At 36.2% G+C, this 13,474-nt stretch overlaps 3 protein-coding genes across 6 annotated transcripts; 2 read left to right on the top strand and 1 right to left on the bottom strand.

Moving 5' to 3' along the window:
- Positions 1-145: 145 nt before the first annotated feature.
- On the top strand, positions 146-8,185 carry Nak (Numb-associated kinase). 3 transcript variants are annotated; one of them, XR_010752935.1, is made up of 14 exons: positions 146-509; positions 750-877; positions 933-1,178; positions 1,319-1,519; positions 1,571-1,703; positions 1,755-1,858; positions 1,917-2,462; positions 2,517-2,647; positions 2,698-2,852; positions 2,905-3,045; positions 3,086-3,220; positions 5,302-5,967; positions 6,024-7,139; positions 7,192-8,185. XR_010752935.1 is itself a non-coding variant. In XM_066404636.1 (13 exons), exons 1-13 carry the CDS (start codon positions 383-385, stop codon positions 6,848-6,850), a joined length of 3,540 nt encoding a protein of 1,179 aa, XP_066260733.1. In that variant the 5' UTR covers positions 146-382; the 3' UTR covers positions 6,851-8,185. The 3 variants fall into 3 exon arrangements, 2 of the variants coding, with proteins under 2 accessions (XP_066260733.1, XP_066260747.1); XM_066404636.1 differs by having other exon boundaries at positions 6,024-8,185; XM_066404650.1 differs by having other exon boundaries at positions 3,101-3,220; positions 6,024-8,185.
- LOC136418648 (uncharacterized) lies at positions 8,116-13,093 on the bottom strand. Its single transcript, XM_066404766.1, has 4 exons — positions 12,751-13,093; positions 12,544-12,697; positions 11,191-12,489; positions 8,116-8,188 (listed from the first exon to the last, which is right to left on the bottom strand). Exons 1-3 carry the CDS (start codon positions 12,932-12,934, stop codon positions 12,066-12,068), a joined length of 762 nt encoding a protein of 253 aa, XP_066260863.1. The 5' UTR covers positions 12,935-13,093; the 3' UTR covers positions 8,116-8,188; positions 11,191-12,065.
- LOC136418603 (histone acetyltransferase type B catalytic subunit-like) lies at positions 8,946-10,928 on the top strand. 2 transcript variants are annotated; one of them, XM_066404708.1, is made up of 5 exons: positions 8,946-8,976; positions 9,371-9,469; positions 9,588-9,666; positions 9,723-10,632; positions 10,687-10,927. In XM_066404708.1, the coding sequence occupies exons 1-5, from the start codon at positions 8,961-8,963 to the stop codon at positions 10,861-10,863; spliced, it is 1,281 nt and encodes a 426-aa protein (XP_066260805.1). In that variant the 5' UTR covers positions 8,946-8,960; the 3' UTR covers positions 10,864-10,927. The 2 variants fall into 2 exon arrangements, with proteins under 2 accessions (XP_066260805.1, XP_066260811.1); XM_066404714.1 differs by lacking the exon at positions 8,946-8,976 and adding an exon at positions 9,273-9,308 and having other exon boundaries at positions 10,687-10,928.
- Positions 13,094-13,474: the final 381 nt, after the last annotated feature.

A 13,474-nucleotide genomic window follows, 5' to 3' on the forward strand; every position in this document is an offset into this window, starting at 1 on the left:
TTTATTACGTCATAGCATTTTTATTACGTCATAGGAAATTTGCTGTCTTTCTCATAAGGATACACGGCTAAAAGATAAAACGTTAAATCGTTCATCTAATACTGTTTGATTTGACGTTGACATCTTCCTTAAAAGTCTTCTTACTGTCACGTCACATTTTTTTTGTAATTTTACGAATGGTGTAGTACGTCACATTTGTTAAGGGTATTCTTGGAATTATTTAATTAAAATTTAAGTATTTAAACGTTACAAAACATCGGAATTTGAGTGTAGGCCAAAACATGTTCGCAAGCATAACGAGATTCCATTAAAACACCACGAGCCACACTATATTAAGTCACGATTTCATGTCACCAATTTTCCTACCCTCCAGTCCATCATCATGAAGAAATTGTTCTCAAAAATTGAAAAAAACATCGAAACCACCCCAAAGGAGCCTAGTACTGCTATAGGCAAGGTTTTTAAAGTCGGCTCACATACCGTTCAAGTGGAAGAAATACTGGCAGAAGGTAATTTTTGTTCTATAAAGGGGGTGGATACACTTATTTGTAATGTAGACCTATTTACCTTCCACAATAACCCTTTAACATTCACCACACAAATGCATGGCTTAGAAATCGATTTTTATTACTATTTTCCTGTGAAATGCAAGGTAAAACTGGTATAAATGTACTGTGTGTAATGACCTATTTAACATCATTTCAACTGGATCACCTTTTAGCACTAAAACTCATTTTTCCATTTATTAGGTGGATTTGCAATTGTATACCTAGTAAAGGCGTATATTGGTGGGGCATATACACGAGCAGCCCTAAAGCGAATGTATGTCAATAATGAGCAGGACTTAAATGTTGCCAAAAGGGAACTCCAAATAATTGTAGGTTAACTTTTTTAGCCAAATACAGAGCTAATGTCACACGCATGATTTTTAGAGTAGTTTAAATGGGCACAAAAATATTGTGGGCTACATAGATTCTAGTTTTATCTCTTTGGGAGGGGGAGTGTTTGAGGTCATGTTGCTCATGACATACTATCGACAAAGTTTACTGGATGTCATGAAAGAGCACGGAAGACCAGATTTTAGCGAGACTGAAGTCTTAACTATTTTCTGTGATATATGTGAAGCTGTTGCTAGGTTGCATCATTGCAAAACGCCTATTATGCATCGAGATTTAAAGGTAAGAATACTTAGAACACTACACAAAAAATGGTGAGTATAAGTAAGTTTTTTTTCTCATGAATACACTCTTTTTTAATATTTAATTGTTTAGGTTGTTATTCTAAATTTTTACATTTTTACAAGTAATTCTATTTTTAGGTAGAGAATATATTAATTGAAGGTGATACATATTTATTATGTGATTTCGGATCAGCCACGTCTAGAGTGTTAAATCCGTCGGAAAAGGGCGTTGTTTTAGTGGAAGATGAAATTAAAAAATACACGACATTGAGCTATAGGGCGCCAGAAATGGTCGATATGTACTGTGGCAAATCAATAACCACTAAGGCTGATATCTGGGTAATTATTTCTTCTTAACAATCTCCATAGTCTAATTTGTTGCATTTCCAGGCTTTAGGATGTCTGTTGTATAAAATATGTTTCTTCACATTGCCTTTTGGTGAAAGCACTTTAGCTATCCAAAGTGGCAACTTTTGCATTCCAGATTCTTCTCAATATTCAAAAAGCATTCATCAATTAATACGTAAGTGGATAATTTTATCATTTGGTGCAACAAATTTAACTAGACTCTTAGGTTATATGTTGGAACCAGACCCAGACATTAGACCTGATATTTATCAAGTCAGTTGCATAGCCTTTGAGCTGTTAGGCAAACCAAACCCCATAAAAAATTTTAAGGTATAATTGTAATTGCATTTGTCATAATTGCAATTGTGAACTTAAATGAGAATTTTAGAAAGAGCCTAAACCAGTACTAGAGGATTTGTCAGTGCCTCTGTATGACTCGGAGCAAAAACGCGCCACTCAACTCAAAGTACAGGGTGTAAAAATGATCCCCACAACCCCCACTGTAGAGGGCACTAGTGTTATGCCAAGACAGCGCCCCAAGGGTAGTGCCACCACTCCTTTGAACCTAAACAACATTCCTCTTAACATAACTTCCAGCCCCAACGCTTCAAAAAAGTCCCAAAATTCCCCGAATTCCCAGCTAACGCAAGGCAACAATCCGAGCTCTTTTGCCAGCCCTCCGGTTTTTCCTGATTTCCCTCCAGTCGGCGATTATTTCCAAAAAGGGGACGAGCTTCCACCCCAACAATTGGACTCCCTGTTTCAGTCTTCCATTTATCCCGATCCTTTTCGAGATGACCATGCGGCAATGGGCGAAGCAGACAATAATGGAAATAGTAAAGGAGAAGTGTTTGGTGCTACTACTACTGTTACCGTGGTATCGCCGGTTACTGGAGACGTTCCATTGTTTGGGTCTGGATCTTTGGGTCGAGGGGTAGGTTTTTGCTTACTTGAAATGTACTTGCTGCTAATTTTGAAAAACGTATAGGTAAGTCCATTGAGAAGTGGACTCACCGAGTCTACCAGCATTATTGAAGGAGCATCTCCTCCTTCCTCTCCTTCCCTCAGTGTACCTAAGGGACACCGGCGTAATATGAGCGACACTACTGCCTTTAACAAGTAAGTCTTCGACTAGATTTTATTAGAGTTAAATTAATTGCTTTGTCTAGGGCTTTTGCAACAGAAACCACTCAATTTCTCGCCCCATTTGAGTCGTCCCTAAAGCCCAAGTCACGCGATTCTCCCACTCAAACATGCGGCGAAAACGCTGTCACAGCTCCAATGGGGAGTTCGGCTTCGACCAACGACGTCAGCCATCCCATTGGTAAATCAAATAGGTTTGTTAATTGTGAAGGTTACATTATGTGATTTCATAGGTTCAGATGGTCGTTCTCTGTCAGCCGACGTGGCAGGTTGGAACCCTTTCGAGGAATCCACCCCGTTCAGTCAAATGACCGAGGATCACATTTTCGGGGCGGAATTTGATAAAATCAGACAAGGGAATGGTAGTCAAAGCAGTAAGAAATGCATTGGGAATAGTAGAGTACAATCCAAAAGGGTTGAATTTTGCAGGTATTCAGGGGGTGAAGTCGAGCGAAAGTCTGGTAATGCATGAGGATCCGTTCGGGGCTGCGCCCTTCAGCTTTCCAGTGAAATCACGCGATAAGACTCACAAGCGGCTTCATTCCGCAGGTAATATGCCTTAAAGTAGCGTATTGGGGACGATGTTGTTACTGATTTAGGAGCTAATAGCGTTTCTTTCGTGTGTGCAATTTTGGATGTTTAAACTGCTATTCCTACCGCCCTTTTTAGAAGAATTCCTCTATTTTATTCTAGTCTCACGTTACTTTTTGTTGGGATTAAAACGTTAAGCGGTACTTAATAATAGTGTTTTAGTCCCAACAATTCGTCATTCCAAATTTAACTTATGCAAAAGACATTGGTTACTAGTCAGCGCTTATTTTGAGAATTTTATAATTTTACCTATAAGTAAGTGGATATTAAAGAGTATATTATACTTATATGTAAGTAGTTGACATATTTTCATATCGCTATAGGGATCACATCAAATCACCAAAGGAGTCCTCTTTGACGTAATTATTTTTGGTTTTAAACTGTGATAACACTCGATACAATTTGGAGTAATACGAGCCTTGGAGGAGAGGTTTTTGGGGAACTTGAAAAATTGGGCAATAGGTGTTTTATTTTGATGTAGCAAAGGCGCGTAATATGGTTGCACTGTGTTGGTACTTGCTTGTGGTACGAAATTATCGTTATGGAATCATAATAATAACCGCTCACCCGAATGAAAGGTCAAGAAGGCATCGGATAGACTCGACTACTATTCAGGCTTATTTCTCTAGTGAAATGTAGATCAACTGGTCGGAAGCATAATGACATTCGTAATTTTTCCAGGATGGATAAATTGATAGGTGGATTTATAAATTTGAGGTTGGCGCTGGCTACGACACTTTCCTCAAGAATGTACATTTATAAACTCGCACAGGATACCTAATCTAACGTAATGTTTTTGGGATACTTGTTTATTTTTGTCCATGTTCCTTGATTGAGTCTTGAGAATAGCGATGAATAACGACAGAATTAAAATATATGGATTATCAGCGTGTTTTGAAGTTGTGTTATACAGTTATGTAAAAATCGAGAAAACAGAAAAAAAGTTCAAAAAGAGGCCTAGTAGCACTAAGGACAGGAAATGCGTAATAACTGTTTTTTTTATTCATAAAACGGAAGCATTACAATCCGTTCTTGTCGATACCTTTTTAATTTTTTCCGTAGTGCCAACAGTATTTTATCTATAGTCTTGATCCAACATCACTTTTTCAAGAACCAACTTCGATTGTATGTAAAACAATGATATTTATCTCTTCACAGGCCACTCCTCAAATTTATAAATCTACCTTTGGAAAAATATATTAATTTTGTTGTTGTCTGTCTTGAAATATGATATTGACGATAATTTTTCTGCCATAATCGGGCAACAAGAATTGACGCTCAAAATGTGTTTAATTTAAGCACATAGTTTCATTAGCTTTATTAAACTGCATCTTAAGTTAGACATATCAGATTAAGTAGTTTGCAGCTTTCCTTATAGAGGCGCTCTCAATGTATCCCGACCACAACCATGGTTCGAATACATTGAGGCTTAATTTTTGGAACAGCATTTTTAGAAATATACAAAATATCTTATTATTATAGTCGTACCCAATGATTGTTATTAAGTTCCAAATAAATCATTTGATTTGTGTGTGATACACATAACTTATTACAATAATAGCGTGTTTAATGTACATACATACGATAGTATTTTATTGAAATTTGATTTAATGTTTATATAGCAACTACAATTCCTATTGTGATCATCACGTCGTTGAGTGTAAGTACAGCTAGTACTATACTATGTATATGCGGCAATAAAATTGCTTGGCATTACACGAGAATTTTATTTAGCCCTTATCTCTAAAAATGGCTGTTCCAGAATGCTAAAGGTGGTGGGTTGTGTAATAATTCAGTTTTTAGTTTTCTATATGCGTTCATTTGTCTTACTAATTCTTAACCCCACTGTCTTTCTTATTATGAAACAGCCTATTTCCGGGTTTTCCTCGCTCAAATCTGTGTATTATGTAACTAACCCTAGGGCGTAGAATTAGACGATTTTAATCTGAAGCAATTAAAACCACATAGGTGAGTATACATTGAACTTATAGTTTTTAAAACCAAATAACGTTCTTTAAACAAAAAAAACTTCTTTGCAGTTTTATCAGCCTGCAGATCGACCATTCCAGAAGTAGTACCCGAAGAAAAACTCTATGATTCTAGCTCAGAAAACCCCTCAATGCCGCATATCTATTCTGAAGGCGACGACCCTTTAATCGGTACCACCGAAACAGAGAGCGACAAAGAAACTTCCCCGCCTGTCAAGAAAGTCCAACTGCCCTTAGAGTTGCCCCTGGAAGATCGGCATAAATACGAGAAACTGGTGCAAGGTATCGACGTCAGTTCGGACAGTAGCGATAGAGAAGACAAAGTTAAGCAGGTTATCAAGAAGAAGAAAAAGATGCTACATCACGTGTACAAGAGTGTGGAATTGCCAAAAAAGGGTTTTCGCTCCGAAGAAAAGCAAGGAAAAAAGTCGAAGATGAAGAAAAGCCAACAGGAAATGGAGGTTGACTCGGAGGATTCCATCGGATCTGCTAGCGATTTGAAGGCGGAAGAGGACCAGGTGGAAATTGGCGAAGAGGCCAGAGAAGATTTGAAAAGTGAAGATATTCAGACTTGCGGGTCTTCGGCTTATCATGCAGAATGCGAAAGTATGGCTACACATGAAGAGGACTATACCAGCAGAATAGTTAGAGTGAGACGGAAAGAAGAGGCCAAAGCGGCTGAGCAGCAAGGACAGAGCGAGGATTTAATTTTTATCGGTAAATTATATTCCTCTATAAGGAGAGACTTTTAGTGGAAAGATGTGCTTTTTTAGGTCATCAATATGGGGAAAGACCTCTTCTCGCAGACGACGAGTTAGATTCGGATTGTGAAGTACCAGAAAATTCATCAAAATGGAACCCCGACAAGAATCTTACAAAGAAAGAAGACTTGTGGATCCCGCCCTCGAGCAGTTTTGAGGACGCCCCTGACGTTTTTAGTCTGGCACCTTTTGGAAAATCTAGAATGCGCAAAACGAGCTTAGACCCCTCACTGGCTTTTCACAGTTCAGTTAATCCCAACAAACCCGAAATGCGAGCTTCTTCTGAAGCTCCGCGATCTTTAAATCCCTTTTTAGCCGACGATGTTTTGTTCGAACCCCCGAATTTCACACAAGAAACTGTCACTTTCAACTATAACTTTGAAATAAGTCCTGTAAAAACTAGTAATCCACCGGTTAATAATCAAGCAACTGGGCTCTTGATCGATTTATCCAGTAGTAGCTCTGATAATCCGAAGCCGGAGGCGAAGTCCATTTCACCAAAACTTAAGCAAAAGAAGGAGAAAAAGAAGGAGGTGATGAAGTCGAAGTATCAGCTTTTCAGCGATAATAGTGTTTCGGATGAAAGTCCTGGTAACAGAGCAAAGACCCAGCAGAAAAATGTTAAATATGGCCCTGCGGGGAAAAAAGCGGGCAAAAGCAAGAAAGGTTCGGCTAAAGTGTCACTAGAGGAAGGTTTCAGCAATATGAGTTTCGAGGACTTCCCTTCAGGTGAAGAAGAGGTTGTGACGAACTCTGAGTTGCCCTTTGAGGTGTTGCGGAGTCCTAGTGAAGAACACCGGAGAGCCGGGTCAAAAAGGACAGTAAATCCGTTTTCCTGAGGATTCAGAAGGAAATCGCTGTTGTACCAAAATGTGTAAGTATGGCTTGAATGCAGCAAGGTGCCCTTTTAATATTCTAATCCCTACAATGATATATACTCGGTTTTTGTCAAAACCTGGAAACTTTTAAATTTAATAAATGTTCATTTGAATTTTCGGTATAGCCCTAAGTATTATTAGGTTAGACGAGTTTACTGATACCCCTGACTGATGAAAGGTTGGTCGGGGAGAGTCGTGTTTGCTCGAGATGATGAAATCGGTTTCGTTCCATAATCAATTGGTCTGAGCGGTGGAAAGTATTTTATTAATTTATTTTTAGTGATTTTATTTTGAAATTGTAGGTAACGGCACTTGAGATGAGTCATGCTTAAGGATGATTTGAAAAATTAAAATATATTTATATATTTGTTTTCCAAATCGTCCAAAACATGTAATTGATGAACGAGACACGTTTAGTCCGGCTTTGAACTATCCCAAAAGTATTGTTTTGTTGGTTTTTAAGTTTTTTTTTGTTTTATTTGTCTTTTTGAGACCCTCAGTATTGTTTTATTGTTTCACGTAACCATTAATCTATTACGGAGGTTCATAGAGTCATTCTATAAGTAGGAATCAGCAGCTTTCCAAACCAGTGAGATACCTTAGGGATAAAAGAAAAACACGGCTGTAATCCAATTATTATTGTAATATAGTCATGTAGGTAGGTATTTTCCTCGTATTATTGCGTTTAAATTACATTAAAAAAAATTAATTATTGAATATTCTAGGAAAACAATATATAAAACTCTAATAATTTTCAATTCATTTTTCTTCGTTCTCAATCAGAGAGAAAAATCGTTTAGCTGTTAATTAACAGTAGATGATTGAGCCTTAGCGACAATAAATAAGACCGTGTAATTCTAGAGGTGTAACGTTATTAATTCAGTATTATTCAAATGCAATCCAAAACCTCGAATAATTTCCAGATGATGACGATTTTTGTCTGTCTATAGCATTGCGTACCATTCTCTATAGTGCCTTTACATGAAATTTAAACATACTAAGTCTAAATAAATCAAAAACCAAAGTTTTAATAGTGTGTAAAGCCAGAAATTGGCAGCCTCGATTCGAATATGCATGCATGCTATGTTCCTTGCTTTATTATTAGGTACAAGGAGAATTGAAATGCAGTATAGTAAACTATTATTATTTATTTTTAAGAATTTTTATATAATATTTAAGACACTTTTCTGTTGCATTCCACATTATTCTTAAGAATACAAGTATAATAATTTATTGCACCTTTTTATTATATAGTTTTACAACGTATTATATATAATATATTATTTTGTTGACTTATATCTGGGATTTTATTGCGGCGCTGAATCAGAGAAGCAGGAAATATCAAGGGTGGCACAGTAGCGTTTCTTAGCTTTAAAGTGTGATCTACATGAAGCTCTGAGGTGAAGTTTCAGTGTAAGTTTCCGAGAAGCAAATACACGTATAGTGAACACTTCTACTGGATCCCCACGAGAGAATGCTGTAATGTGATATAATTGCCAGAGCACTAGCATAGTGTTCGTATTTCGAACATACCAGCGAAGAAAGGTGTTCCTACGGCTAATAGTAAAAAATCGTTTATACAGGAGCTGAGCAACTCTGTGTATCTCCGAAAATTCAAGGGCTCCCCGAAGTTTATGCGGCTCATTTAACTGCACTTGATGTATACTCGACTTAGAATAAGGTTTTCCATCAAATACCAAAATTGTAACAACATAAAACGACTCATCCTGTACGTGAGCCGGCATTAAATACTGCTAGTTCTTGCTTGGATTTATTTGGCACGAACCATATTTCATGCTGTTAAAAAAAAATTCAATAGGCCCAATGTATTTGACCCTCTCAAAAATGTTGGACACTGAAGAAAATAATTGTGCTTGTTGTAGATCAGTTCGGCCTTCAATTCAACTTCGACCATGAGTCTGTTCGAGCGGGGAAGAGAAGACAAGGTGCTCGTCTGAGCCCTTAGTAAAGGCTAAACATTATTCTCGATTAGTCTTAACTGAGAATAACGGACGATTCCACCCTTACTAGCGTGCGAGGCCTTACTCCCAAAGGACCAAGAAAAGAGTGAATGATACGCCTCCCAGGTATAGAAGATACTCACGTGATATATTTGATTACCTTTGATACTCCTTTCCTTGAGTCAATGTCAAAACTGTCATTTTGTTTGCGCGCCATTTTTCTTGTACTCCATTTTCTTTTTTGTGCCAATTTTGAACCGCAAAAAAAGAACTCGAACCAAAGGGCAAAGGGCTTTCGCATTTAACGGTTTAATCGCTACTTTTTGCTCGCACTTCGTTTAGCAACTGTACTATGTTCGTCTGAAGAGAAGTCGATTGTATTGCTTAAGCCAAATTATCTTTACCCTCAGACCAATCTTCGTTTCGCGGTTTTACGGGGCCTCAAGCAAGAGTAAACGGTTTAAATTTATATTATAAGTTTTAACAGTGCTTTTTAACGCAGTTTTTTAAATTTTTGAAGAGGGCACTACGGAAGCCTCCAGGAGCGCTCAAGTTAAGAACGGTGGATACATGGCTACATACAAGAAAAACGTCTGCAAAGTGGTTACTTTTAAAATAAGTAAGTACATAAGTTGTCTTATAGTCTTTTTCATTACAACCCAGTGTCAATAAGGAACTTACCTTCACGATAAGAAGGATTTCAAGCGCCTATTTATTTTTTACCTAAATATTTACAGTATATGAAGAGCAGGATCTCGGATCTGAAAATGCAATGTCTTTTAAGCCTGAAATGTCTCATCAAATATTTGGTGATAGGTATGTTTTTTTAACCCAAGTCCAATAAGGTACAAAAAATCAACGTCCTTTCCCAGCGAATCAATCTTTGGCTACAAGCAACTTGCCATAACAATAAATATGCTCCACAATTCGTGTCTTTGCTATTTAGACCTAAAGAGTGCAGGCGCAATCAATAAGGCAGGTATGAAACCTGATGATATAATTGCATCATTAGATGCCTGGCTACCCTCTGACACCACCAGGAGCTGTGATGAATTTGTGGAATGGATTAAAAACGAGCAACATAATCAAATATACGGGGATGTCATTAGCAGCTTTAAATGTAAAGTAAATGCAAATGAACTGAGCAATAGTACCATCACTTACAAAATAACTGAGAATGACATGCATAATAATGATTTTAAAGATTTTCACGCTCGATTTGAGACTTACATCATATGGTTCATAGATGCAGCCAATTACATTGATATGGGTGATCCAAAGTGGGTGATCTTTTATGTCTATGAGGAGGGAAAACATCAAGTAGGAAATGTTTCTTGTCGCACCCCAGTGGCATTTTGCACTGTATATAAATTTTTTGCTTATCCCAACAAATACAGGCCAAGAATTAGTCAAATTTTTGTGCTGCCATCACATCAAAAACAAGGCATTGGCACTAACTTATATGCGACTATATCAAAAAAGTTTAGACTTGATGAGGAGGTCATTGATATAGCAGTTGAGGAGCCAACTTCAGATTTCCAAAAAATTCGCGATCTTGAAGACTGTGGAGTAATGCACAAAGCTTTGTTGGAACAAAAAATAAACTACTTCACTACCAGCTCAAAAGTAATTTTCCAACTGGGGTACAAAAATAAGATCGGCAAAAAGCAAATGCAGAGAGTCTACGACATATTAGGCTTGTATTATGCCTCTCAGAGGGGTTATACATACCATAGGAGAATTGTGGCAAACATAAAAACTAGGACGAAGGATCAGAGTGACGTGAGGGAAGAGGTGATGATTTGTTTTTTTATCAATAGGGTTAGTTTTTTTTAGCGCGATTGTCAACCAGGAAAGCGATTTTGTAAAATTGGTCCATCGAGGGCACATCCTGACACCATGTTAAGAGAAGTCGTAGACGTAGAATTTGAGCGATATTACAGCGGATTAGCACCTTCAGTGGAATATTTGAAAGTTAAGATGGACGATTGGCTGCAAAGGAATAATGAATAGTATTTTACACCATCTGAAAAGTATATTTGCCACTCTAATTTTTATTGAAATTTAATAACTTTGTACCTCAAGTTTTTGAAATTATATAGATTTTTTTCTGAACTAATTATTTGGCAACACCCGCATTTGAGTAAGTTCCTCTACTGCGAAAATAAGTTTACATTAAATAAAAAAAAAGGTCCTAGAATAGGAGTTCTAAGACAGATTTTGAGGCATTTTTTTGCCGCATTCAGCATTATTCTTAAAAACACAACTATAATGTTCTATTGCACCATTTTATTACGTAGTTTTACAACATACAACATATACTATTTTGTTGACTTATACCTGGAATTTAATTGTGGCAAGTGCTAAAAAAGAGAAGCATCAAAATTTCCAACATTGAAATATAAAGAGGAATTATCAAAAACTAATACTGAGCAAAAATACATAATATGAGTCTTCTATCAGTGATTAAAACAGTGTATAAGACTATGAAAATATTGTTATTTATTATCGTCGTATAAAAATCTTTAGAAAAACGTTAAACAACGCGGAGATCAACACTTACATATAATAAGGCATATTTTCGTATTAAAAATACAATGTAAAATTGTACTTTTGTTGCATTCATGGCGATTTTACAAAAGAACTAGTCTTAAATTAAATAATTAAATAGTGAACGTTATGTGGAATAGGGGAATGAAATGTATATTATATGACATAGATTATACAGGACCACAGTACCTTGAAACTCTAAATAACTGTTCTTAAATGAAAAAATAAATTAAGGGCACTAATAAGTGCTGTTCCGTTTTCCACTAAGTGAAATGGCAATTGTCTTGATCTTGAATGAAATTCACTGATTTTAACATTATTAGACAGGGTATTGCAAAATGTTTGAAAATTCCAGGGCAGATTTTACATGACATGCTATCTCAGGTGAAAGTGACAATTTACAGAGTGGCAGTTGCTTTGTAGCATGCTCATACTAAATTTTAACTAAATATCTTATAAATGTCAATAGCAGTAAGGCAAAATTTTGATAATGAGCCATTTCCGCACCCATGTTTATAATAAAATATATTCTATTTTTAAACGTAGAATTTATCCTATAAATCTCTTAACAATATTTTGTAAGACCTTACATAATCCAAATTAATTTGTACAAGGCAATTGCATATTACAAAAGCTCAGGTTTTTGACCAATTTTCCCTTATCCTTTAAATATACTCTTGCTTTTTATTAGCCATTGTGATATTCAAAATACTGGCCAGTAGCAATATCATCCAGGCAGAACAAGAAGCTACTAATCCTATGATTAAAGATAAACCAGTATTAATAAAACCATTCCTATAGGCGTTTTCACTGTCCAAATGCATGTAATCCATAAAATCAAAAATTGACTGGCAATATAGTCTTCGGTGTATTACTGGCAAGGCTGTTCCAAACACCCCAAGTGATTTTTCCAACACACTTCGGTATTGGTTGCAGGTTGTATAATACCCATCAATAAATATAGAGAAATTAATTAGTGCATAGGTAAAAAAGAATGATGTGAATACTGAGAGAGTGATCCAAAAGGCTCTAGGTAAGGGGCTTGTGTTCTCTTGTGTTATGGCTGTTATTTGTACTGATGAACCATGCCTGGATTCAATGAAATGAATAAGAAAAATGGGTTTTTATTTAATTAACACTTACTCCATTTTAGCTACTACAGAGCGAGTTGTGTGCATTCTAGGCGATTTTGTTGTGAACAAAACTCTGTACCCATGAAAGCATGACATGCATATTGCAAAGAAGACATATAACAAAGGGCCATAGGTTACCCAAATGCATGGTGCCTGATCCCCTCCTGTACATTTCAGATAACATAATACCTAATAGAATTATTCTATCAAAACTTACCAAGGAAATGAGACTGAGTGTTTTTGCCATATATAATACAGCTACAGTTTTTAAAAACACATTGGTCCAAAGTACGGTACCAATGGCCCCATGCTATGCCAGTTGTAATACTGGCTGTTGCACCCATGGCCACACATATCAAATAACTGAAGGTGAGTCTCTTTTCAATGCCCAATTGATCCATTGGTTTGAATTGAAGACTTCGTTTCCTCGATGGCTTGTCCCAATAATATGTAAAAGCAAAATTTTGGTATTACTTTATCAGATATGAGATTAGTAAAGCAGAATGTTGTCATTGATTCACAATTTATGAGACGATGAGCAATAACGTTTTTGAAATGAAACTATTGCTATTTTGATAATAATTTTTATTATTAACAAATGTGTTTTGTTTACAAATAAATCGCCTAAAATAATGGACATATGTCAATAGTCATTACAAACTTAATTAAAAAAAGAAAGAATTTTAGAATTGGCAACCGCGCAATGGGTGCAGGGAATGGAATGAGTTAAACTAAATTGAATAAAACGGATATAATTAATTCAAATGTTAATAACTTTAGAGGTATTTTAATAGTTCTGAAATCTGAAAGAAGATCGAAAGTAAAATATAAAATTTTGTTCTTTAAGCAAATGGGTTTATCTTTTATATACCCTTAATACTCCTTTTCTTGAATCAATGTCAAAGTTATCATTTCTTTTACGCGCCATTTTTGTTGTCATT

Source organism: Euwallacea similis, chromosome 2 (genome assembly GCF_039881205.1).
Source record: "Euwallacea similis isolate ESF13 chromosome 2, ESF131.1, whole genome shotgun sequence".
Taxonomy (NCBI): Eukaryota; Metazoa; Arthropoda; class Insecta; order Coleoptera; family Curculionidae; genus Euwallacea; species Euwallacea similis.

Coding starts and splice junctions, on each gene's coding strand:
- LOC136418648 (XM_066404766.1), bottom strand. CDS start 12,934: ATGGATCAATTGGGCATTGAAAAGAGACTCACCTTCAGTTATTTGATA. Junction 12,698..12,750: donor CACTCAGTCTCATTTCCTTG/GTAAGTTTTGAT, acceptor TGAAATGTACAG/GAGGGGATCAGGCACCATGC. Junction 12,490..12,543: donor TCTGTAGTAGCTAAAATGGA/GTAAGTGTTAAT, acceptor CATTGAATCCAG/GCATGGTTCATCAGTACAAA.
- LOC136418603 (XM_066404708.1), top strand. Junction 9,667..9,722: donor CATCAAATATTTGGTGATAG/GTATGTTTTTTT, acceptor GTCCTTTCCCAG/CGAATCAATCTTTGGCTACA. Junction 10,633..10,686: donor GGACGAAGGATCAGAGTGAC/GTGAGGGAAGAG, acceptor AGTTTTTTTTAG/CGCGATTGTCAACCAGGAAA.
- Nak (XM_066404636.1), top strand. CDS start 383: ATGAAGAAATTGTTCTCAAAAATTGAAAAAAACATCGAAACCACCCCA. Junction 3,046..3,085: donor AGGGAATGGTAGTCAAAGCA/GTAAGAAATGCA, acceptor ACAATCCAAAAG/GGTTGAATTTTGCAGGTATT. Junction 3,221..5,301: donor CAAGCGGCTTCATTCCGCAG/GTAATATGCCTT, acceptor ACTTCTTTGCAG/TTTTATCAGCCTGCAGATCG.